At 35.7% G+C, this 27,038-nt stretch overlaps 1 protein-coding gene and 1 pseudogene across 4 annotated transcripts in view; one reads left to right on the forward strand and one right to left on the reverse strand.

Moving 5' to 3' along the window:
* Positions 1–25,863, forward strand: part of STRADB (STE20 related adaptor beta) — a 36,220-nt gene extending 10,357 nt beyond the window's left edge. For 3 of the 4 annotated variants that reach the window (XM_077154698.1, XM_077154697.1, XM_077154700.1), the window contains 10 exons: positions 576–656; positions 10,437–10,539; positions 19,192–19,313; positions 20,280–20,388; positions 21,192–21,315; positions 22,588–22,759; positions 23,059–23,163; positions 23,313–23,557; positions 24,217–24,259; positions 25,035–25,863. In XM_077154698.1, the coding sequence (XP_077010813.1) occupies positions 576–656; positions 10,437–10,539; positions 19,192–19,313; positions 20,280–20,388; positions 21,192–21,315; positions 22,588–22,759; positions 23,059–23,163; positions 23,313–23,557; positions 24,217–24,259; positions 25,035–25,178 (1,248 nt within the window). In that variant the 3' untranslated portion in view covers positions 25,179–25,863. Of the gene's footprint in view, positions 1–575; positions 657–10,436; positions 10,540–19,191; positions 19,314–20,279; positions 20,389–21,191; positions 21,316–22,587; positions 22,760–23,058; positions 23,164–23,312; positions 23,558–24,216; positions 24,260–25,010 lie in introns of all 4 variants that reach the window. The other variant, XM_077154701.1, reaches the window with a different exon arrangement.
* Positions 15,148–16,608, reverse strand: LOC143676838 (protein FAM76A pseudogene; annotated as a pseudogene).
* Positions 25,864–27,038: the final 1,175 nt, after the last annotated feature.

Consider the following 27,038-nt stretch of genomic DNA (forward strand, 5'->3'; position numbering starts at 1 on the left):
ATTTCTTATTGACAATATAAGATATTAGAACCACGGGTTAAAATGCAGAAAAATATGAATTGTGATAATGAAAATAATCTCTTGTAATTTGTTTTGAGTTTATCACCTTAAGAAACAAAATTGATTCCACATACACTCAATTTGTGGTTTATGTAGGCAAAAATGGCCCATACACTTTTGAAAAAATATGTGAGGATCAAAATAAAAACGATTATAGTGAGTACAGCAAAATAACAGCTAAATATTTAGAAGAAAATGTCAAAGATGACGAAGACGTTAGAAATTAATACCAACAGTAAAAATGAATTGATATTATGACCTCCAGAGAGGAGAGGACAAGGATCAGAGATAGTGCCTAGTAAAATTAAAGTAGATACAAAGTTTACCTTTAGCACACCTGATATACACCTCCTTTCTGTTCCTTGTGGAGTATTTCCATGCACCATGGAGTAGCTGCATGTTGCCCTTTCTCTCTGCTCCCCACCCCAGTCACCAGACCTGATAGCATCCAGATACCACCCATATTTACCCTGTGACTTATTCTTCACTTATTTGATGTATTTCTGAATTTCCAGGATTGTTTCTGCACTTCACGAACACGAGTTGAATCACTCAGACCTGAAAAGCAGTCAGATAGCAGTATCCATCAATATTTGGTAAGAAAATGGTTGAGTACAATTAATGGTCTTTCTTTGCCTTCTGCAGAACCATTCACTTTTGGTTCTCCTGTATCTCTCTCTCTCTCTCTCTCTCCTTTTTTTCTAGTGTCTTTTACTATGTCTTCTTCCTCTACTCTTGCTATTCTCCAGTGCCTGTGATTGGCCTCTTCTCTTCTGCCTAACTGGCTCTCCCTGAACTGTCTTACCTATTCCTGTGGCTTCAGTTGTTCAGATTTCAATTTGTCCTGGAGCAACCCCAGGTTTCCTTTGGGCCATGAAGGGACCCTGGAAGCAAGCAAGATGAATGATTCTCAATTTTTTACCTGCAGCTCCAGGCTCTTTTCTGTGTATCAGGAGTGTCTATGGAATCAAAGATATCTCTACACAGTTTGAGTAAAATCTTAATCTTCTATCAAACCTCACCAGTCCATTGTAGTCCCTGCTTTGGTTAATGATAACGCATTTACTAAATCATCCCAACTAGAAACTTCACTCTGCCTTTACCTCTGTCCCACATTTAGTTGTACACCAAGTCTTATGAGTTTATGTCTGAAATGCACTTGAGTCCATCCTTTCCTTGATATGACCCCCATTACTTCTCAAGTCTTATCATCTCTCATCATCTAGTCTGTAAATAGTTAAAGACTTCTCTGATCACTCAGATCAGTTTTCAACACTGCTACAAGTACAGGTTTGCCTGTGTCACTTCCTAGCTTTAAAACTTCCATTTACTATAAAATAAAGTCTAAACTTCTTAGTGTGGTATAAGAACTCTTAATGGTGTAGAATCTGTTTATGTTTTTATTGCAATTTGTATTAAGAAATATTCAAACACCATACAATCCATCCAGAGTATACAATCAATGGCTCACAGTATCATCACATGAATCTAATTTTTTAATTTCATTTTTTTCCCATTGATTCTTAGCATATACAAAGAATTATCTGTGCTTGAAATACCTCTCTCCCTTTCCTGCTTCTGAAATTCTTCCTCATCCATAAAGAATTGGCTAAAGAAATATACTCTATTATCACATAATGATTGATGTATATAGCTCTCCAGCTCTAATGTTATTCCCATGAAAGTAGGTATCTTTATTCACCCTTATCTCCCCTGAACAATACCTGATATATGGTAATCATTTTTAAAGAGATTTGCTCAGGAACAAACATTTCTCTGGGATCTTTTCCTTCCTCAATCTTTATTTTATACTGAAATTTTACTACAACTTGCCTTGCAATGCCTTATTTGCTACAAAATAAAGTAACCCCAGTCAGTCCTGCTTGTAACTTTCCTTGGTCTGTCGTCAATTGTCTTCATTTTTTTCAGTTCACATTTTATTCAGTAATAAAGTTATTTAGTACTCTGAACTCTTCTAGAAAAACCTGTCCTTTTTTTAAACATGGGCAGGCACCCGAAATCGAACCCAGGTCTCTGACATGGCAGGTAAGAACTCTGCCACTGAACCACAAAACCTGTCCTTTTGTACAATAGGCTGTAGCATCCAACCCTAGTTTTCATTCAAGTATTATCTTGCAGGTTCAGATGATGTTCAGAGAGTTTAGCATCTCTTGTCTTCTCCATACTGTTACCAGGAGAGGCCTAGAATTTGAAGGACTTGTTCAGGTGCTGCTTGAACACTTCAAAATTTTAGGTTGGAACTATTTTATATACTATGGAGCTAAATCTCCTATCTCTATCTGTTATTGGAGTTAGACTAAAATCTTAAGTGTGGGAAGCAGAACTATAATCTGACTGAAGCCTCTTGTGCAGAAATAAATTGGCAAAGTTGCGTAATGTAAGTTGATACCAAGCTGGAAGCTGGCGCCTGATGAGTAAAGAAGCCTTCCTTACCGCTTTCTGAGTCATGCTTAAAAACAACATCTGTTGTCTTTTTTTTGTAAACTTTTTCTTTTCATCTGTTGTTTTTTGTTTGGGCATCTCACAGTTCTCCATTGCCCTGGATTCTATAGACAGAATCAAATTTTATATCAAAATGCCATATTTGGTGTACAGTCCTGGTTTTCCAAATGATTTGTGTCTCCTATGACTTTGGAAACCCCTCTAATCTGTAGAAAAGCCCATTTCTATAATTAACCTTTAAAGAATAAAAGACTGTAATGTTTGAGTTGAGCTGCTGCTTTTAAAAAGTTCAAATTCATCATTGTAGAGATTCCCTGAAGGCCATATAGTCTAAATTCAACCCATGCCGGATCATTCTTTTTGTCCAATATCTCTGACAGTTAGTTGTAGAAATTCAAACAGGAAAAAAGCTCTGTCATAGCAAATAATAATATAGATAGGTATATCTCACCACAAGTAAAAACATAGCAGGATTGCTGTGTAAATACTTCATACAGTGCCATTCACTGCTGTGATTTTTGACTTGGAGTCTGTTCATCAGACTCTTAGGATCACACAGTCGATCTTATTAGCAAACCCAAAGCATATCCATAGCTCAGCATCAGATCAATGTTAACTAAACATTTTAGACTGATGTATAAACTGTCATAGGAAACATTGCTTCATCAATCCATTTTTTTTTTAACTTTTTAAATTGTATAATATATATACAAAGCAAAGAAAGAAAAAAGCAATAATTTTCAGGTTCAGATGATGTTCAGAGAGTTTAGAAATAACTTTCAAAGCACTCTTCAACAAGTAATTACAGGACAGATTCCAGAGTTTGTCATGGGCTACTATACCATCATAGATTTTTCCTTCTGGCTGCTCTAGAACATTGGAGGCTAGAAGAAATAGATATATTTTTTATCATCACAATCAACTTTTTTTCTTCTTTGTAAAAAATAACGTTTATACAAAAAAGCAATAAATTTCAGAGTGCAGTGCAGCAGTTACTTGTAGAACACAGTTTAGTATGAGTTACAATTCTACAATTTTATGTTTTTACTTCTAGCTGCTCTAAGATACTGGAGACTAAAAGAAATATCAGTATAACAATTTAGCAATCCTACTCATTTGTTAAACCCTACCTTCTCTGTATAACTCCACCATCACGTTTCATCAATCCATTCTTTAGAGTAAAATTCTATGGAAAACCAAATCCTAATTAGAAGCAATGTTATTTATAATAGGAAACCAATATATTTGAGTACTTGAAATTGATAATCAGTACTTTCTTTCACCATAAGTAGACTTCATGAACATCAAATCATCATTTACTATTACTTTGGTGAGCATAGAATCAAAGCAAGAGAAGATAGATAAACTGAAAGTTTAAAGGCTTGTTTCTGAGAAAGTATGATGGATATGTTGCCACCTAGGAGGTGTTTGTGTCATCAAACCACAGAACATAAAGTTGAAAAATTGTGCCCCTTCTCCATAAACAGTGTTTTGGTGGATGATGCCAAAATTTGCTTCTGTGACTTTGCTTTTTCTAGCCTTCTATTTGCTGACCATCTCCTCTTCAGTGTCAGTTCTTGAGTATACCTCCCTATATACGTCAAGTACTGGCAATTGCAGTTGTCTGTCTTATCTTCTACTTGATTATTTCACTGGGGAGGGGAAGGTGGGTGGGATGGGAAGAGGCAGGGAGTTTGATGCCTGACCCACTGTTAGCTGGGACCAGTTAATATGAATTTTTTACATCGAACTGAATTCTGTTTCCTGTAGCTTCTTTTTGATGATCTCAGTTCTGCCCTGTGAACAATTCTATTTACCTTTTGGCATTTGTCTTTTCAGTTACTTGAAAATGGCAACCATATCAATTCTTAATAATTTCTTTTTCAGATTAAGTATTCCCAATTCCTTCAGTGTTCCAGAACCTTACCAACATGGTTAGCCTTCTCTAGGCATCACCCTCTTAAATTGTCATGTCCCAATTGTTCATGGTACTCCAAATATTGACTCATAATTTCAGAATACATTAAGACTTATCTCCTTCAGTCCATTCATTATGCATCTGTAAGTGCAACCCAATTTTGTGCTTTTGTTATTTAACTAGCCATGTCTTACTATTGACTGATATCCCAGATTGTTTTCACATAAATTGCTTATACACCAGGTATCCTCAATTTTTTACTTAGGCCTTTTTTTTTTCATTTTTTAAATATAATTTTTTATTAGAGAAGCTTAGCTTTATAGGGAAATCATACAGAAAATACAGTGTTTCAATATACCTACACTTTTCTATTATTTGTACCATACATTAGTTTGGTACCTTTCTTTTTTTTTTTCACTTTTTTTATTGTATAGTATAACATATATACAAAGCAAAGAAATAAAAAAGCAATAGTTTTCAAAGTGCTCTTCAACAGGTAGTTACAGGACAGATACCAGAGTTTGTCATGGGTTACCATATGATTCTCTCAGATTTTTCCTTCTAGCTGCTCCAGAATATAGGAGGTTAGAGGGCTTAAATATATTTTTATCATCACAATCGACTTTTTTTCCTTCTTTTTTTTTTGTGAAAATAACACCTATACAAAAAAGCTATAAATCTCAAAGCACAGCACCACAATTATCTGTAGAACATATTTCAGAGTTTGACATGGGTTATACTTCCACAATTTCAGGTTTTTACTTCTAGCTGCTCTAAAATACTGGAAACTAAAAGAAATATCAATTTAATGATTCAGCATTCGTATTCATTTGTTACTCCATCATCACCTTTGATGCTTCCATCCCTCTCTTAGGGATGTTTGGGCTATGGCCATTCTAAATTTTTCAAATTGGAAGGGTCCATACCACTAATATGGGGTAGGGAGATGGAACTATCTGATGTTCTGGAGAGGGTGGGCTAGGTTTCAGGACTTATCTGGACCAGGGAGCAACCTGGAGGTTTAGGTTTCTGGAAAGTTACTCTAGTGTATGGAACCCTTGTGGAATCTTATATATTGCCCTAGGTATTCTTTAGGATTGACTGGAATGGTCCTGGTTGGGGGTTGGCTTGTTATAATAGGTAGCAAGGTCTAACTGAAGTTTTGAGTAAGAGCAACCTCCAGAGTAGCTTTTTTTTTTCTTTCATATTCATCATCATGATCATTTCTTAGAACATTTGCATCAATTCAGAAAAAGAAAAAGACAACAGAAAAAAAATCATATATGCCATACCCCTTACCCCTCCCTTTCATTGATCACTTGCATTTCAATCTACTAAATTTATTTTAACATTTGTTCCCCCTATTATTTTTTTTTATGCCGTATGTTTTACTCTTCTGTTGATAAGGTAGATAAAAGGAGTTTGATTCCTTATTTGCCCGTTCAGTAATCAGCTATGCTTAATCCATATTTTTTATGCAGTCCTTTTGCATCTTCATTTAGTCATTTTAAAAAGTTTAAAAGAACAATGACCCTGCCATGATATTTGGTAACTAATTCTGTAACTAGACATCCAGTCAAAAAAAGACATGAAGTTAGTTTGGCATGACTTACTGTTAGTAAACCTATTTTATGTGCTTACCATTTTGTTTCCCTAAGTGCCCATAATTTATCTATTTAATAATTTGAACTCACACACACAGTAGTGTCAAGTTTGTGCCTTTTCTTAATTTCCTCCTATTTTGAAAATTGGGTCAGTGCGTGACCATTTCCGTTCTGTTTTCTCATCCAAGTCCTGTCGCATCTGCAAACTTAGTATTCTAGATGTAATTGCCCTTGACTTGGAGATATGAACCAACTTAAAACAACCTGTTTTGGGTTTCAGCTTCCTAATTACTACATATATGACCCTTCTTATTTGAAGAAGACTATCCCCCTAATGGAGTAGAAGGAAGCAAAATAGAGATTTTATTAGCTTTGCTTTCAGTCCATTACTTGATAACGTAACACCGTTTTTCCAAGCAGTGAACTGTAAGGCTCAATTCTTTATGTGCTCTAGCTTTCCTCACAGTCTTACAGGTTGATACCACTTTTAAGTTTAAAAAAATTGTTACATGCTCTTCTTTGTATCTTTTATATGTGTTCCTTAAATCTGAGTTTATCTAAAGCTTACCTGTTCCAAAGAAACTAATCTGATTTATTATTTCTCTTCTTCATTGGGATTTTTTCAATTGTATAGAATCTTTTTTTTAATAGTTTTTCATCCCTCTTGAACAATATTTACCTTTAGGATCTTTATATATTTTTTCTGTTCTCTAAAAGCTTTGGGAGGTTCAAGAATGAATAGCACAGTACTGTATGATGGTAGCACAATACTGTAAGTGTAAATAACAAAGCAGAGTTTGAGTAAGGTTGAAAGAGGAATGCTAGGATTAAATATGTCACCTGAAGGAAAGCTAGAGGGTAAAAACTGGGATGGTATATAATTTAGCAAAACTCAGAGTGGACACTGATGGTGGTTAATTGTATAATGTATGGGTGCTCTTACACGAACTAGAACAAACACGTCACTGTTATAAGGTGTTAATAATGGGGTGGTGTATGGGAAAAATACAATTAATGTAAACTAAAATTTATAGTTAACAGTAATACTGTAATATTCTTTCACTAATTGTAACAAAGGCACTATACCAAAGCTAAATGTCAATAAAAGGGGATATAAGGTGTGTTATAGTTTGCTAAGTCCATCAGAATGCAACATACCAGAGATGGATTGGCTTTTAATAAAGGGGGATTTATTATAGATATTCAGAGGAAAGACAGCTAAATTTCATCTGAGGTTCCCTCTTACACAAGAAGGCACAGGGCAATTTCTGCTGGCCTTCTCTCCCGGCTTCTGGGCTCCCACAGCTTTCCCCAGGTTAATTCCTTTCTCCGTCTCCAAAGGTCTGAGCTATGAGTGCCGAGATGAGGTATACTGAGCTGCTTGGGCTGTGCTGCACTGAGCTCTGTCATTTAAGCATCCAACCAACCAAACTAAACATCACTCATTGCAGGAAGCACTCCCCCTAGCTGACCGCAGATACAGTCAGTGACAGATGAGCTTCACATGCCAGTGGCTCTTGTCCACAGCAACAGAACTAGGCACCTTTTCCTGGTCAACTTGACACCTGAACCTAACTACCACATGCCCACCCCTTGTCAACTTGGCAACTATACACATTGCCTTAAGCGATATTAAATGGCAAAAACTCTCTTCTGGCTCTGGACCTGTGAATCTCAAAACAAGTTATCTGGTGCCAATATGCAAAGGCGGAACAGTCACAGGATACATGTTTTCATTTCCATAGGGAGAAACTAGAAGGAACACAAGGCTCACAAGATCCAAACATTCTGAAAACCTGCAGGGCAAGCTCCGTTGGATTTCAAAGTCTGAAAGTCATTTATCCCTTGGGCTTTAGAAAGCGGCAGTTCCACCCTTTTCAAGGGCCTATGCAGTGACCCACCTCTCTCTGAATGCAGCCTTGAGGAACACTGAGGGGACCACCTTTTTTTTTTTTTTTTTTTAACTTTTTTTATTAATTAAAAAAATTAACAAACAAAACATTTGGAAATCATTCCATTCTACATATATAATCAGTAATTCTTAATACCATCACATAGTTGGATATTCATCATTTCTTAGTACATTTGCATCGATTTAGAAAAAGAAATAAAAAGACAACAGAAAAAGAAATAAAATGATAATAGAGAAAAAAAAACTATATGTACCATACCCCTTACCCCTCGCTTTCATTTACCACTATTTCAAACTGAATTTATTTTAACATTTGTTCCCCCTGTTATTTTTATTCCATATGTTCTATTTTTCTGTTGATATAGTAGCTAAAAGGAGCATCAGACATAAGGTTTTCACATTCACAGAGTCTCATTGTGAAAGCTATATCATTGTTCAATCATCATCAAGAAACATGGCTACTGGAACACAGCTCTACATTTTCAGGGGGGACCACCTTTTTCTCTCCAAGCATTGGGGCCAAACCTGGGCCTTCTACCATCTCCAGGGCTCACACACATGTGGCGACAGCCAGGCTCTCCCCAATCCCCAAGGAGCATACTGTACCTTCTCCAAGGCCTGAGGTGGCAGGACTTTTCCACTGCAACGAGGCGGGAGACTCAACCTCTGCCTTCATGGCAAACTGACCCTCTCCACGTTTATGGGTGGTCCATTCTCCCGGCCAAGGTTTCGTAGCTTCTGACCCGAGCTCCATGGCTCTCACCCTGCACACTCCAATCTGTACTTTTTCTGTCCCCCTTTGTCCAAACTGGCAGTGGTTCCATTTACCCCCGCAGTCTCTTCAAGCACTCCAGGCCTTCTCCATCAAGCTTCCCACAGATCCACAAGAATCCTCCCCTTATCCATCAAAAAAACTGTTCCAACATGTCTGGTATTTGCAAACTGCAGCAGTACCCCCAATTCTCAGGTACTATATCTATTCTAGTTTGCTAAGGCTGCCAGAAAGCAACACACCAGAGATGGATTGGCTTTTAATAAAGGGGGATTTATTTAGTTAAAAACTTACAGTTCTTCAGAGGAAAGGCAGCTAACTTTCATCTGAGGTTCTCTCTTACACAAGAAGGCACAGGGCAATTTCTACTGGCATTGTCTCCTGGCATCTGGGCTCCCACAGCTTTCCCCAGGGTGATTCCTTTCTACATCTCCAAAGGTCTGAGCTGTGAGTGCCGAGATGAGGTATACTGAGCTGCTTGGGCTATGCTGCACTGAGCTCTGTCATTTAAGCATCCAACCAATCATACTAAACATCACTCATTGGAGGAGGCACTCCCAGTAGCTGACCGCAGATGCAATCAGTGACAGATGAGTTTCACATCCCAATGGCTCATGTCCACAACAATAGAACTAGGCACCTTCACCTGGCTAAGTTGACACCTGAACCTAACTACCACAATGCGTTTGGGATTTTTTTCTGTGGAAAAAATGAGAATGTTTTCCTGTTTACTGTAGTGGTAAGTGCATAACTATCTGATTACACCAAGAGCCATTGATCGTATACTTAGGATGAATTGTATGGTGTGGAATAAAATGTTTAAAAACAAAAAAACTTTAGGGAACATATAATCCTTCCTTCACTGTTCTAAATGCCATCTCCTTCTCCTGACTAAAAGGGATCAAGCATGTGAAAAGTAGTTAGCACAATTTCTAGCACATAATAATGTCATTTCTTCCTCTTCTTCCTTCTACCCACCTAGAGGCTAGTGTCTATAAAATCTCACAAGTGTCTTTCAGGGCAGTGTTGTTTTTTGGGAGATCTTCATGGCTATCAGATGATGCAAAGTGGTGTAGGCATCTTCTTTCTCCTTTCTGCATGTTATTTCACTGCCACTGTAATTGTGAAAGTGGTTCCCTTTACCTTACCTTAAAATTTTTCTTTCTTTCTGACCTACCTTCTCCTCATTTATTTTATCTTGTGAAAAAAAATTCAGCAATTCTAGTAAATGTGGAACTTGTTCCCCAAGCTTTTAACGCCTTTACCAGCAGAACGAGCACCTTGCGTATGCATATGGTTGTTGACCACTTGAAGCAAGAGCACAAGCATAGAATGTTCCTCATAGGTCCCTGCAGTTCTCTTAATATATTTATTAGATACCCTAAAGATTCTACAGCCATGCTAATCTCCTTCTGAAAATGCTTACTGGAAATCGCACTGGAAAGTATTCCTCACTATCTGTTAATCTGTTTGTCCTACCCTCTCCCCTTTTAAAGACTGATAGCTTTTTAACTAACAGCAATTGTTAGTAATTAGTAAACTACTTTTAGATCTTAAAACAGTCTCTTAAGCAACTTTTTAATGCCTTCCTAATGAGCACCTATTTGAAAGTACAGTATCCAAATTGTATTTTGGGATGGGGGGACCAAATTAGAGGACCTAAAAATATTTATAACTATTTTGTTTCAACTTTTTAAAAAAATACAGGTTGATGAGCCAACCCTTTCATGGTTTCCTCCTCCTTCTACTAGAGCCAGTGACGTGATATGTTCCACCAATGTTTCTCACTATGAACTTCAAGTGGAAATAGGTAATAGTCCTGGATATCAAATAATTGAACCTTCATTGTTAAAAGTTAATAAGAAATAGATCATTTTTTTTTATTTATTAATTTAAAAAATTAACAACAAACAAAAATATTAACATATCATTCCATTCTACATATATAATCAGTAATTCTTAATATCATCACATAGTTGCATATTCATCATTTCTTACAACATTTGCATCGATTTAGAAAAAGAAATAAAACGATAACAGAAAAAAAAAGATTATGCATACCATACCCCTTACCCCTCGCTTTCATTTATCACTAGCATTTCAAACTAAATTTATTTTAACATTTGTTCCCCCTTTTATTTATTTTTATTCCATATGTTCTACTCGAGAAATAGATCATTTTTTAGGCGAGTCTTTTTCTGTTGTCATTTATGGCATAAAACTAGTTGTCGATTGTGTCGGTCAAATGCACCCATTCATTGTGTGTCTATCTTAAAATAATGACCCAGGTTTTTTTCAAGAATGCTGTCTAGAATTTTTCCATTGAAAAACTTTTGCAGGAAGAAGACACTAAATAATGTTAATATTCATTATATTTGCTTTTACTATGGGAAGATTCTAATTTTATGGGTATAATTTATACTGAGTATGAATTAAAGTCTAATCGAGTTCTTCATAGTCATTGTCCTTTAACCATATTACTTTCCTTTTAACTTTTTTTACCTAAAATCCTGTTTGAAAAGAAATCTTTCTCAGTTAACTTTGAAACAGGGTGGTTATCGTTCAAAGCTTTATATATGTGAAACATTTGCTCTGAATATTCTGAAACATCTATTAAACACTGTAAACCAGATACTATGTTAGGTGCTAGGGATATAAAGCCATGTAGAATACTTGAGGAGTTCACAGCTTCTGGGAAGATGAACACAGCCTTGTTTTGCAGTAGAAGGTACCATAGTATTGTATGTTAAGTGTTATGGAAACAGAAAAGATGGAGCATCTAACTAATCATGACTGGGAGTCAAGAAAGTTTGCAAAAAGGGACTACATCATGATGAATGTCGAGACGTTTGCGAGGTGATCTAGACAGGATTAACAAACTGAAAACGAATTTTTTTGAACCTTATTACTAACTCACAAAATTGCTGGCTAGAGAAATAGACTTGGAAGAAACCAAGAGATGCTGAATAACTAGAAGCACAGCCAGCACCATCCTAAAGGAGCAGCCTAGTGAGGGAACTACCTGGCAGGGTCTTCATCCCACCAGACATTGGACGGCACTGCAGTGAGTTATGACTGCTCTGCTCCTTTATGGCGTGCGCTCCATCTCCTTGTTGGCCAAGCTTAGGTCACATGCCAGGGTCAGGGAGAGCAAGGATTTGGCCTTTTCTAAAATACCATGGTGTGGTAAATTCCCCAGATTTAGTAAGGAGGTTCAGATGGTGTCAGTCCAAAAGAGGCAATAAATGTTTACTTCAATAAATTATAGGGTAACTACCATATATATTCTCTGTGACTATAGGTGGGAACAGAGGGAAAAGGCAGTGAGAGGAGATAAATCTGGAAAGGCAGGTTTAGAATACATTGTGAAGGACTGCATCTGGTGGATTTAGATTAGTCAGATTTTCTCTGTCAACCCCACAGTTTACCCACTTTATTACTTAAAGTTTGATTTAGGGTATGTTCTAGTTTGCTAGCTGCCAGAATGCAACACACCAGAGACGGATTGGCTTTTAATAAAAGGGGATTAATTTTGTTAGTTCTTCAGAGGAAAGGCAGCTAACTTTCCACTGAGGTTCTTTCTTATGTGGAAGGCACAGGATGGTCTCTGCTGGTCTTCTCTCCAGGCCCCTGGGTTCCAACAACTTTCCCCCCGGGTGACTTCTTTCTGCATCTCCAAAGGCCTGGGCTGAGCTGCGAGTGCTGAGATGAGGAATGCGGAGCTGCTTAGGCTGTGCTACCTTGCGCTTTCTCATTTAAGCACCAGCCAATTAAGTCAAACGTCACTCATTGCAGCAGACACGCCTCCTAGCCGACTGCAGATGTAATCAGCAACAGATGAGGTTCACGTACCATTGGCTTATGTCCGCAGCAACAAAACTAGGTATGCTCACCTGGCCAAGTTGACAACTGAATCTAACTAACACAGGGTAGATGTTTGGAATTTATCCTCTCATTATTAGAAAGGCATCATGGAATAGTGATGATGACCTAGTGATAATAGTGACAAATAGGCATTACACTGAAACTTTTATATGTATTTTTCCATTTAACCTTCTTACCAACCCTATTTTGCAGATGAGAAAACCAAGGCTCTGAGATTTTAAGTAACAGTGGTATAGTTAGCAGTGATTTGAAACTAGATCTTTCTTGACTGTAGAGTCTAAGCTCTCAGCTGCTGCACTGTAATACTTTCCTATTGATAAAACACTTAATTTTAAAATGATAACTCTAACAGCAACCTGAAAGATATAGTAGATCAGTGATTTACAACCAGAAATATCACCTGCATTACCTGGGGTCTTTTTTTTTTTTTTTTGAGTCAATATGAATTTTTTTTCTTTTGGTATTTGCAGGCACTGGGAATCAAACCCAGGACTCTAACTTGGAAGGCAAGAACTCTGCCTGCTGAGCCACTGTGGCCTACCCTGAATTTTTTTTTATTAACACACATTTGTCAAAGTCCGTAGAAACCTAAACCTAAACATGTGTTTAAAATGTCCATTATTACAAACATACAAAGAAACGGGGTTATCAAAGCTACCTACTCAATTTTATGTTAAAACAGTGTCGTGATTTTTAAAAACTAAAATTTCAAGATTGAGGTCTCTTCCTTCTTTCTTAGGAAAGGAAGGAAAATTAGAAAATGTGTGTATTTTCTTTATATAAAATGCCATGGATTTTAGAAAGGTTTAGTATAAAACTAAATATGTATTTTTATATTGTCATACTTTAGAGAATTTTTCAATCTCTAAAATTAAAAGATATCAAAACCATGACTCTCATTTTTTCACAGTCTTTCCTCCATAATCAATGTAATGCATCTGAAAAATATAATTTGAAAGTTGACTACCTTAAAGTTTCTCATTCAAAAAGTTGTAAACTATTTTCCCTTGCTTAGAACGGGAAATAACGTGGTCTGTTGTTCCTTTTATTAAAAAGAAGCCATCCGTTTCCATATCTCTGTCAAATTAGGTGCATGGCTCCACTTGGGAGATGCTATCACAAATTATAGAGCATTTTGTGTCTAGGAAATGCCTAGTAGGTTAAAGTTATGGCTACAGCTTTGGAAGACTAAGATACAAAAGCCATCTTCCCTCCAGATTACCTCTAACTCTAGTACCTTCTTGGGTTAATGATCCCAAAGTAGTTGGCTCTGTTGTTTCATGGCATACAACACATCCCTAATGTGAGCCATCTCTTTCACAAACTACAAAGAAGACTTGAGAGTATGACTGGAAATGCAAATCTATCCTCTCTTCTGGAAAAGGAAGTCCATGTACCTACAGAAGTGGGTCAAGAAGGAAGAGAGGCCAAGTTGCTTCTGAGAAGCACGTGTTTTCAATATGTTTCCATTAAAAACAGGGAGCTTTCAAACTGGAATGGGTGAGGAGTGCCGAGAAGGTACAGTGCTGTCATTTCTCCCAGTTAGTCTCAGAGTCAATACTGAGAAGCTCATCCTGACCCCAGAAATGTTCTGTAGTTCAAATATTAGCCATTTTGAATCTCTTCATTTAAAAATAAAGTCATCTGACAATGGCCTATTATGACAACAGATAAAAACAAGTAAAGAATATCTTTTTTAAAAAGAAGTGGCAGTGAGAGAATTAAAAATCAACCACATGAAACAATCAAGAAAGGAGTGGGAGGTGTCCAGGATAACCTGGACACCCTTTCTGCTTTGCTTAAAAAGATAAACTTCATATCTTTGCTACCTCCCTTAAGTATCTCCTTAAATGCTCTTCCAAGAAATCCTCTAAAAGGCATTTAACTCCATATGTAGGCATTGAATTGTTTCACCTTAGCAATCAGTTTTTAAGACTCTGAGGAAATAAGAAAGAAAAGTTTGAGTAAAAGCTAGAGAATAGGATAGTTTTTTTCCAAAGGCGTCACTTTTACAGGAACTAGCTAGAGCTACCATTATTCCTTTCTCAAGTAAAAGCTTTTTTAAAACTCTGGTTGAACAGTACAAAATTCATACATAAAATACTTGGGAGAAAAAACAACCAAGAATATACCCTGAAGCTAAAGATTTATTGGAGTGAAAGTCTCTTCTATTGTACCAAGTCTTAAGGTAGCAGTTTTCAGAGTCAGAGGGTGGCAGTAATATGTAATTAATGCCAAAATACTTGCTCATGGGTATGGCAGGATGCAGTAATGGGCAGGAAAAAAGACATTGTGTACATAACATTGAGTTGTGACCACCACAAAAACAAAACAAAACAAAAAGTAGCAACAAAAGAGAAAGACCTAGAGAAGATTAAAAGCACTCATGCGTGCCATCATAACTCAGCATAAACCAGGCATTTTCATTCAGCCTACTGCATATAAAGAAGGATAACTAATAAAGTAGAAGCTTGCAGTTCTCAGAGAATATAGCCAGGTCTCCGACCCACCCAGAGAATAGCCAGGTCTCCAACCCACCCAGGACTCCAGAGGCTGTTGCCGGGGAGCCTCCTGGTGGTCTCTTACAGAGAGGTTATAGCTCCTAACTTCTCAGACTTCTTGCTCTTGGACAAGGCAGCTGTGTGCTTCAGAAGCTCTCAGTTTTTGGCTTGCAATTGTTCTGTGACTTTTTTGTGGGTTTTTTTTTCATCTGGTTCATTTTGGCACTCATCTGAGATTCCTGGTACAATCTGCTTTCAACTCCGTAATCTTCTCTTTCATTTGATCCTCGTGATGCAAACTTCTTCAGAATGATCACTTCTTCTTTAAGTTGGGCAATGATGACAAAATGGTCAGTGTGTGGTGAGTCCATAACCAGGTCTGGGGAAAAGCTGTTTCCATTAGTTGTGATTGACTCAAACTTGGATTTTTTTCTTTGGAATTTCATTTTGAATTAAAGATGTCAAAAGCACTTTCTGGCTGTTACAATGGCTGCCACCACTTAGCTGACTGTACTGCTCCCTCTCCTGGTGGCCAGCATGGGAAGAACTACTGAGGTGCTTCCTCTATTCTTTGTTCTTCTGAAGGACCTGTTTGTATGACAGTGTGCACAGTCAGCAGAGCAATTTCCTATCTACCTTCTTTCTGTCATCTTTCCCGTTAAATTAACACTGCTGGTTGCATTGTTTGCAAGAATATGGTGGTCCATACTTCGTCACCAAATTTGTACATACTGGCATTTATTTACCAATAAATGCTGCAATATTGACAAAGTATGGGCATTCCATATAACTGCACATTCTGAGTCCATTACTTGCATATTGTATTGGTTTTGCCCTCCTTCTGGTACTCAGTCTAGGTACACTTCACAACAAGACCTGCAATCCATCATTCTTTGCAGTTTCTGCCCCTGAGGCAGCACCTTAAAGGGCAAGTGTTGGTCTATTCCTTGTTTATTGAATCAAAAATTTCTAGGGAATGGGACCTGGGCAAAGCCATTTTCAGTTTCCTCAGTGATTCTGATTTGTTCCCTGGTTAAGAATGCCAGGTGTACTGTGAGGAAGGCATTGCATACGGCCAGGTAAAGAGTACAGTGCTTGAACTAAGGCAATGATGCTGACATTGGTGGGATGGGGGAGGGGAGAGGAATTTGAGATTAGTTTCAATTCAAAGATAAAACCAATGGAATTTGGTGACTGTGGAGAAGAGGACACAAATAACATCCATTAGGTGCTTATTAACGGGGACCACTATAGAATAGATGTTTTGACTTAAAAAAAAGCTGACAGGGCGGGCCACGGTGGCTCAGTAGGTAAGAAATGCTTGCCTGCCAAGCCCGAGGACCCGGGTTCGATTCCCGGTGCCTGTGCATGTAAAAAAAAAAAAAAAAGCTGACAATACCAAATGTTGATGAGTTTATTGGGCAACTGCAACTCTCACACATTCCTTGTGGAATGCAGAGTGACTTGGCCACTTTGGAATTTGGTTTGGCCATTTCTTATAAGGTTAAACATACATTTACCATATGACCCAGTAATTCCACTCTTAGGTATTTGCCAAAGACAAAAATATATGTCTACATAAAGACCTATATGGGGATGTTTATGGCAGCTTTATTGATAGTCACCAAAAACTGGAAAAGCCCAAGTATCCATCAACTTGTGAATGATAAATTGTGATATATCTATACAATAGATTACTACTCAGCTATAAAAAGAAGCTAAATCAAATCTTAGAATCATTCTACCAAGTAAAAGGAGTTGGTCATAAAAGGCTGCATTCTTTATGATTCCATTTTTATGACATAGGCAAAACTCAAGGGACAGAAAATCAGATCAGTGGTTGCCAGGGACGGAAATTCAAGGTAGGGGGATGCTGAATAGCATTCCATTGTTTGGCATTATCACAATTTGTTTATTAAGCCACAGTTTTAGCCGTTATAATAGGTTTATACTGGTATCTAGTGTTGTTGTTTTTCTCTTTGTATGCTGTATGGCGGGGGTCACATTTCATTCTTATTCTATGTGAGTATCCCCTTATTGCAGCACCATTTGTTGATTTTTGTTTGTTTGTTTGGTTGATTTGCTTTTCTGTTTGTTTCTTGTTTGTTTGGAAAGTGCATGGGCTGGAAATTGAACCCAAGTCTCCTGCTTTTTTTTTGCAGGCGAGAATTCTATCACTGAACTACCCATGCACCCCTTATCTAGTGGTTTTAATCCGCTTTTCTCTATATTAAGCAACTTTTCATGTATTTATTGACCATTAATGATCTTCTTTTGTGGAATATCTATTCGATCTTGTGCCTATTTTTTTGTATGCTTATTTTTTTAAATTGAGTTGTTTTTCTTTTTGTAATAGAGTTGTAAGAGTTCTTTCTATATTCTAGGCAGAAACTTTTTGTCAGATATAGGTATTGTGAATTCTTTCTGTCAATCGGTGACTTGCATTTTCATTTTCTTTTTTTCTTTACTAATTTTTATTAATTAAAAAAAATTAACACAACGTTTAGAAATCATTCCATTCTACATATGCAATCAGTAATTCTTAATATCATCACATAGATGTATGATCATCATTTCTTAGTACATTTGCATCGATTTAGGAAAAGAACTAGCAAAACAGCAGAAAAAGATATAGAATGATAATATAGAGAAAAAAATAATAAAAAATATATATATATAAAAAAACACAAACAAACAAAAAAACTATAGCTCAGATGCAGCTTCATTCAGTGTTTTAACAAAATTACATTACAATTAGGTAGTATTGTGCTGCCCACTTTTGAGTTTTTGTATCTAGTCCTGTTGCACAGTCTGTATCCCTTCAGCTCCAATTACCCATTATCTTACCCTGTTTCTAACTCCTGCTGGACTCTGTTACCAATGACATATTCCAAGTTTATTCTCGAATGTTGGTTCACATCAGTGGGACCATACAGTATTTGTCCTTTAGTTTTTGTCTAGACTCACTCAGCATAATGTTCTCTAGGTCCATCCATGTTATTACATGCTTCATAAGTTTATCCTGTCTTAAAGCTGCATAGTATTCCATCGTTTGTATATACCACAGTTTGTTTAGCCACTCGTCTGTTGATGGACATTTTGGCTGTTTCCATCTCTTTGCAATTGTAAATAATGCTGCTATAAACATTGGTGTGCAAATGTCCGTTTGTGTCTTTGCCCTTATGTCCTTTGAGTAGATACCTAGCAATGGTATTGCTGGGTCGTATGGCAATTCTATATTCAGCTTTTTGAGGAACCACCAAACTACCTTCCACAGTGGTTGCACCATTTGACATTCCCACCAACAGTGGATAAGTATGCCTCTTTCTCCGCATCCTCTCCAGCACTTGTCATTTTCTGTTTTGTTGATAATGGCCATTCTGGTGGGTGTGAGATGATATCTCATTGTGGTTTTGATTTGCATTTCTCTAATGGCCAGGGACATTGAGCATCTCTTCATGTGCCTTTTGGCCATTTGTATTTCCTCTTCTGAGAGGTGTCTGTTCAAGTCTTTTTCCCATTTTGTAATTGGGTTGGCTGTCTTTTTGTTGTTGAGTTGAACAATCTCTTTATAAATTCTGGATACTAGACCTTTATCTGATATGTCATTTCCAAATATTGTCTCCCATTGTGTAGGCTGTCTTTCTACTTTCTTGATGAAGTTCTTTGATGCACAAAAGTGTTTAATTTTGAGGAGCTCCCATTTATTTCTTTCTTTCTTCAGTGCTCTTGCTTTAGGTTTAAGGTCCATAAAACCGCCTCCAATTGTAAGATTCATAAGATATCTCCCTACATTTTCCTCTAACTGTTTTATGGTCTTAGACCTAATGTTTAGATCCTTGATCCATTTTGAGTTAACTTTTGTATAGGGTGTGAGATACGGGTTCTCTTTCATTCTTTTGCATATGGATATCCAGTTCTCTAGGCACCATTTATTGAAGAGACTGTTCTGTCCCACCTTTTCATTTTCTTAACAGTGTCTTTTGAGGAACTGCTGTTTTTAATTTTTATGAACTTCCAAATTATCATTTTTTTTCTTTTATGGTCACTAATGTGAGTTTTATGTCTGATTACAGGAAGAGGATTTGACAACTTAACTTCTGTCCACCTCGCACGGCATACTCCTACAGGAACATTAGTGACTATAAAAATTACAAACCTGGAAAACTGCACTGAAGAACGCCTGAAGGCTTTACAGGTAAGCATATGGAAAAAAATAAAAGGGTCTATTTAGTGTAACATCTGCTTGAGGAGATTACATCTTTAAGAATTCTTTTTTTTCCAAATTAGGTTTTTTTCTGTAAGCATAAAATTGATTTCTTCTTCCTAATTAACAAACAGTTATAGGATTTGAAAGAACACTTGGAAGCCAGATCTATTACATAAAAAAACAAATGTATTCAAATTTTTGTAAATACATTCTTTCAAATGAATATTATATTCAAATTGCTTGTACGGATATTTACAATACTACTAATCAGATCAATCTATAAATGTAGTCACATAGGGAAAATAATAAAACAAAAGCAGATAGTTTCTATTTCATCCATTAAGCTAAATTAATTTCTGAATTGATCAGTTTTAATAGAATTACATTTCAGGCATAGTATAATACCATTTTCAGTGTCACTAATCCTTTTTGATGTAAAGGATATTGTTTTGCTATTGTCCGAATTTTGTAAATATATGTGCACATATACATGTACACACATACATGTTCACACACACACACGCAGACTGGAAGAAACTATATTGAGATGTTAACAGTGGTTCTTTCTGTGATGTGGGATTAGAGGTGACATTTATCTTTATATTTTTATGCCTTTTAAAGTTTTTTTTTTAGGAAGAAAACTGTATAGTTATTAAGAATTTCACCTCTGCAATCAGATTATCTACATACTCAGCTCTCTTCTACTTCTTTTATTGACTGCATACTCTTTGACACATTTGTCAAATTTTATTTATAAGTTTCCTTTATATAATGGGAATAATTATATCACATACTTTATAAGTTGTGAGGCTTAAAGAGATGTAAGCATTAAAAGAACAGTGTTTAAGTATTAATAAGTTCTCTTTGAGTATTAACCCCCACTATTGCTGTATCCATCCTATTAAACAAAAATGATTGTTTTTAAATGTCTTGTCTGTTGTATATCTATCCTAGAAAGCAGTGATACTATCTCACTTTTTCCGGCACCCCAATATTACAACTTGTTGGACAGTTTTCACTGTTGGCAGCTGGCTTTGGGTTATTTCTCCATTTATGGCCTATGGTAAGAAAACTGGTTTTAGATAAAATAGCTCATCGTTTGTCTTGGGTACTATAATTATAAGAATCAATGGGATTTTAAAACTATCATTCACCACTTTTAATTTATAAATCTAATGGCTGATTCTGGATTTTATGACATATTTCTGTTTCTGGCTCCTATTGAATTTTAGTCTTCAGTAAAAAGTAGAATCGGTATGATGATCAATGAAACCACCATTGCTTCTCTAAGCATTCCATGTCTTTGCACAAGCTGTCTCTCTTCTCTTCGGTTTCCTTCCTCTCTTTCAATCAATAGTAGTTTTTCCTCCTATGCATACCATCTCTGTCTGTTTCACTGTACTGTGAACATATTTGACTGTATTTTAAACATCTTTGTGCCTGTCTCACTTACTGGACTTGAGCTTCTTCAGGGCAGAGATCAAGTATGTAATTTTCATTTTGGTATATTATGGCGTTCACATAGTACCTAGCACAAAGTAGTGTCCAATGAATGTGTTGAATGAGTAAATGAATGTATTCTAGAGTTCTGATTTTTAAGACAACTTTTGTGAATTGTCTCTGGATTAAAAAAATTTACAAACACTATGTCTTTTTTTTTATTAATATAAAAAATTGATAATCATCTTCCCTATCTCTAGGGTATCATTAATCTTTTTAAAGATTCTTAAAGGAAAATTATCTTTATATAGGAAAGTGGGTAGACTCCAGAAAGTAACATATTTGTGTTTAAGGTTGAAAAGAACACATATCTGGAAGCAAAATCACTTTCAATGTTCATCTAAAGATTTGAGAGGTTTCTTTCAGGTTCAGCAAGTCAACTCTTGAGGACTTACTTTCCTGAAGGAATGAGTGAAACTTTAGTAAGGAACATTCTTTTTGGAGCAGTGAAAGGGTTGAACTACCTGCACCAAAATGGCTGTATTCACAGGTATTTGCCTATGTGTGTTTTACAAAATGAAATGATTTTTGGAAGAAATCTTTTTAGGAGCTTTTAGGAATGAGCAGTTGAGTATTGGAAAGGAGGGGTAATAGATTTATAAATGAAGATTGAGGGAGGAACTGGCCAGTGGATGCAGTGGATGCTTACATTTTGTGTTTATTCACCAAGTATGTTCAGAGCTCCTCCTCTAGATCAAGCTCTATTCTAGTGGGGTGAAGGGCCTGCCCTTATGGAGCTCACAGTCTCAGTCTAATGAGGGATCTAATAACCTATTCTCTCAGGGTGTAAACTGGAGGGAATGGGATCCCAGTTAGCTGATTTTTTTTTCTTCAGCAAATAAAAAGTTCTGTGTTTGCGTCTCCACTTTATATCATATCTATATATACAAATAGCAATTAAACCTTTCTTGGAGTTCTTAAATATTTTACAGCACCTTGAGATTATTATACTAAAAGTATCAATTCTCTAGTTACCAAACTGTAGATAGAGAAATAATTGACTAAATACTAAAAATACTGCTGATCTAAGATATAGTGATGTTTTGTTTTGCTTTTTAATTGCCATTTTAAGATAGCTGAAACAAACAATAAGGAAGTAAGTTTTTCTTAAAGCTTTTTTTATCTTCCTATTTGTTGTTTTTTTTAAGGAGTCAGCATTCTGGTTAACTGAAGATTTCTAACAGACTACATCCTAATTAATTGAGGTTTTATTATACTTTTATAGACTATTGGCCATCCTGCTCTGTTAGTTTCCAAATTCAGTTGGATGAGAAAACAAACCTCTTTTATAATTTATTTGACAATAAAGAAAATTTTTATATAAGACATCTTTATAAACGGTACTATGCAATGAGAGGCTCTCTTATTGGACAGTTTTGCATTTGACTTTCAATTATGACTTTATGCTTCAAATAGTTGTTATTGTTTTTTTAGACTTCTCCTAAAACAGAAGGTTTTTTTGTATTAGCATCCTAAAATAGTGAAATTAATAGTTTTATTCTGTTCCTTGTTTAAAAAATTCAATTTCAGTCACAAAGTTTTTTTAGTTTTATTTCCCTTCTTCTAATGCTATATTAAATAGCTGAAAGAATTCCTTAATTCCTTGGACATTTCATATATATATATATATATGACAGTGTGCTTTTATTTTGTAAATGATATTTAATTTCCAAGAGAATTCATGAATTTGTTCCAACCAGATTTTTATTCTTTCTTCATTGGCCAATTTCCTAGTATTTAGGATTGTTTCTTTTTGTTCTAGGAGTATTAAAGCCAGCCATATCCTCATTTCTGGTGATGGCCTAGTGACGCTCTCTGGCCTGTCCCATCTGCATAGTTTGGTTAAGCATGGACAGAGGCATAGGGCTGTGTTTGATTTCCCACAGTTCAGCACATCAGTGCAGCCGTGGCTGAGTCCAGAACTACTGAGACAGGTCAGATGTGACCATTGCATTGAGTTCTCTGTGCGTCTCAAGTGTCTTCTCAGTTTGACTAAAGGAAAGTTATGCCCTTACTTTTAGATTGGTGAATGACCTACTACAAGACATTTTTCTCTTTCAAAAGTGCCATGTTAGAAGTTTTTAAAATTTCTACCATATAATAGATGTGTCTTCATTTCTCACTTAGAGATTTTTTTCCATTATTGTTCACCTTTATTATTAAAAGAGCAGATATATGTAACTTTGTATTAAGTTATTTATACTAAAGGACTTCATATTGTGTTCTTCTACAGGATCTACATGGATATGATGTGAAGTCAGATATTTATAGTGTTGGGATTACAGCTTGTGAATTAGCCAGTGGGCAAGTACCTTTCCAGGACATGCACAGGACTCAGGTAAATGGAAATAAAGTTCCTGAACCACTTTTCTTTCGTAAGATTGCTCATACTCCAGATAATTACTGTTAGACTCCTAGGATCCTTATTGTTGTTGTTGTTTTAACATTTTGTCTGGAAAGATTGAAGGTAATTTTTCTTTATTCTAGATGCTGTTACAGAAACTGAAGGGTCCTCCTTATAGCCCATTGGATATCAGTATTTTTCCTCAATCAGATTCCAGAATGAAAAATTCCCAATCAGGTGTAGACTCTGGGATTGGAGAAAGTGTACTTGTGTCCAGTGGAACATGCACAGTAAATAGTGACAGACTGCAAACACCATCCTCAAAAACTTTCTCTCCTGCCTTCTTCAGCTTAGTACAACTCTGTTTGCAACAAGATCCTGAGAAAAGGTAATATTGGTCACTTCTAAGTAACACAAAGTCTATGTGCTGTGTGTGTTTTATGTAGAAGCTTTGTGACAATGCCCTTCCAAACTAATTCAAATCTTTTATCAATATTTTGATTTAAAAACTACCTAATGTAGAAAATATCAGTGCAAAAAAACAAGTAGGAGCGTTGAGGAAATGGAAAGAATACTGAATTCAAAGTGGGAAGACTTGGATTTCAGTGTCAGCTGTATCATTTACTAGTCAAGTCACCTTGTAAAAGTCAGTTAATCTTTCTGGGCGTAGTATAAAATTATTGTATTTATACTGAAGTATTTTGGAGATGTTCATGCATTATAAAAATGTAAATTATATCATAAGGAGTATTGAAAACAAATCTCTTTATAGCCCTTTAGTGCCTAGCATAGTTCCTTATTAATTTTAAGTTCCCAATAAATGCTTGAGTATGGATTAGTTGAAAGAACCTTTGGAATTAATTCTTCCCATTAGCCAAGGTTGAAGCTAAGCAGTGGGCTTCATAACTTATATTCTTTTTCCTTTTAATTGTGTTACTTTTAGGCTTTATAACTCTAACTTTAATTTCTAACATATTTTTACACTTAGAAAATCTGCATTCTAATGCACTTTTCTTTTTTTTTTAACTTTTATTTTTTTAATTTTAGGCCATCAGCCAGCAGTTTATTGTCCCATGTATTCTTCAAACAGGTGAGCAGATCGATCTTCTGTTGCCTGGATGTTTTTAAATATAATTTTTAAAATCCACATCATTTTTTTGGCTTACTCATTATGAAGATTCTTAATGATGACTTTCTTACAAAATAAAGAGAAATGAAAGCTCAAAGGAGAAGGATAAGTTATAACAGAGAAGATAGGATTTAACACATAAGTATGACTGCTGAATCATTATAATGATATTTCTTTAGCCTCTAGTCTTTTGGAGCAGCTAGAAGGAAAACCTTGAAATTATGGAATGGTAACCCTTGCCAAACTTTGAAATCTGTTCTGTAGCTACTTTTTTTAAATGCACTTTGAAAATTACTGCTTTTTCTTTTAATTTTTTTGTATATATGTTATATTTCACAATAAAAAATATGTAAAAAAGTAAAGATAAGAACTTTTTAGTAGTTCAGTTATAGACTTTCTTAAATATTTTCATTGAATAAGAAAATATGATAAAAACAAATGGGAATATCATCATATAATATTCTATCTTTACTTTATATTTTGATTAAGTTTAGAGACATTTGCCCTTCTTTATTGGCCTGAAATGATGAAAGAGCAAAATAAATCTGATAAAAATCAGTTTCACTCTTACCTCTTCCCATTTTCAGATGGCCAGAATTAAAGGCATTTTTAGTGAGAATACCTAAGAAAAAATTTAAAACACTTTTAACATGATTACTTTAAAAGTTATTTATTTCTAACAAAACTAATACATTGAATTTATAACCAACAGCCTTATTTTGAGTTTCTTTAACAGATGAAAGAGCAAAGCCAGGATTCAATACTGTCACTGTTGCCTCCTGCTTACAACAAGCCATCAACAGCAGTGCCTCCAGTGCTACCTTGGACTGAGCTGGAATGTGCTTTTCCTGATGAGAAAGATTCATACTGGGAATTCTAAGCCTGCCAAATCATTTTATGTCCTATATACTTGACACTTTCTCCTTGCTGCTTTTTCTTTTGTATTACTAGGTACAAATACCAGAATTATACTTGAAAATATAGTTGGTGCACTGGATAATCTATCATGTTAACCACTTTGTTCAAAGGGGCATGCTTATAGCCCCCCTCATTTAGTTCAGAGTGCTATCATAACTCCAGGGAAACATCAGAATTATTAATCTAGCTACATTTAGTGTCTTCTGTTCTTGAGTTTTTTTCCCCAAGCTGTGACTAATTCCTTTCTTGACCTCTCTGTATAGTTTTTGAGCCAGTTATTTTCTTTAGCATTTTGTTGCTGTTAGTGGATTGAGTCCTCTGAGGATAGTCTTCCAAGCACATCTTTTTTTTCCAGATTCTGTAGTCTTCTTGATCAGCTATTTTTAGACCAACAGGCTGAGTTTGTACTGGCACCAAACCTTTTTTGGTAGCAAGGAGAATGTTCATATTTTCCCATTTTCTACTGTTGGTATTTATGGTAACATCACACTGAGCCTCAGTCACATTAAATGATTCACTTGAAATACATAGAGAAGTTGTAATTGGCTTTTTTAATATGGGCTAAAGTAATACTTTTCTACCTATATAAATTATAGATCAGAAATTAATGCACCCTGTGGGAGCTTAATAAAGACTTATTGAATTAAGTTTATGCTTTTACTTATTTATTTGCTTTTTGTGATTTGACAAAGCTAAAATAGATTCTAATTGTTTTGCCAAGAAAAGTCTTTTTTCAGACATATAGATCTATTTATATAACATAATGAATTTGAGACAACCCGATATCTGATTTAATGGAGGCAGAGGGTTCTGGCCCTTTAAGTGACTGTTTTTGCTTCTGTAGGATATACAATATATCCTCTACATAGAAGATAGAGATCTTAATGATATTTCATTAACAAAAGAGAGATGCTATGTCTCAAAAAGAATATGTAGTTTGAGCTGAGGTAAATTGAGACCTACCTCAGTAGATTTCCTTAACCTACACAATCTTATTTAATATTCCATTAAAATTATTTTTAAATGTCTTCAGACAAAAAAATTAAACCAGTGAGGCAAATAATTTACAATTGAAACAATTCTTTTCATGTTTATTGGCTATTTGGAAACTGTTTTATCTTCTGCTCAAGTCTCTTACCCATTTTTCTGTTGGCTTCTTTATTTTTCTAATGATTTTTTTAAAAAAAGACATTCTGAATATATGCGCTTTATTGGTTGTATGAATTGCATGTATTCTCTCTCAGTCTCTTAACAGCATCTTATGATGAAAAGAAGTTTTAACAGCTTTATTGAGATATAATTCACACCATACAATTCACCCACTTAAAGTGTAAAATTCAATGACTTGTAGTATAGTCACATAGTTCTGCAACCTGCCACAATCAATTTTAGAACATTTTCATCATTCCAGAAAGAAACTCTGCACCCCTTATCCATCACCCTTCCCTTCCCCACCCCCATACCTTCTCAGTCCTGTCCAACCCCTAATCTACTTTCTACCTCTACAGATTTGTCTGTGATGGACATTTCATATAAATGAATTATACAATGTGTGGTCTATCCTCCTTCACTTAACATAAGGTTTTCAAGGTTCAGAAATTCTTAATTTTAATGAGGCCCAATATATCAATGTATCAATCTTTCTTATGATTTGTGCTTTTTGAGCCCTGTTTAAGAAATCTTTCACTATCCCAAGGTCATGAAAAATATTTCCTTATGTTATCACCTAGGAGCTTTATTTGCCTTTCACATTTAGATTTACAGTCCACCTGGAATTGACTGTGTGTGTGTATGTGTGTGGACAAGATCAAGTGTAATTTTT

Source organism: Tamandua tetradactyla, chromosome 3 (assembly GCF_023851605.1).
Source record: "Tamandua tetradactyla isolate mTamTet1 chromosome 3, mTamTet1.pri, whole genome shotgun sequence".
Lineage (NCBI taxonomy): Eukaryota > Metazoa > Chordata > Mammalia > Pilosa > Myrmecophagidae > Tamandua > Tamandua tetradactyla.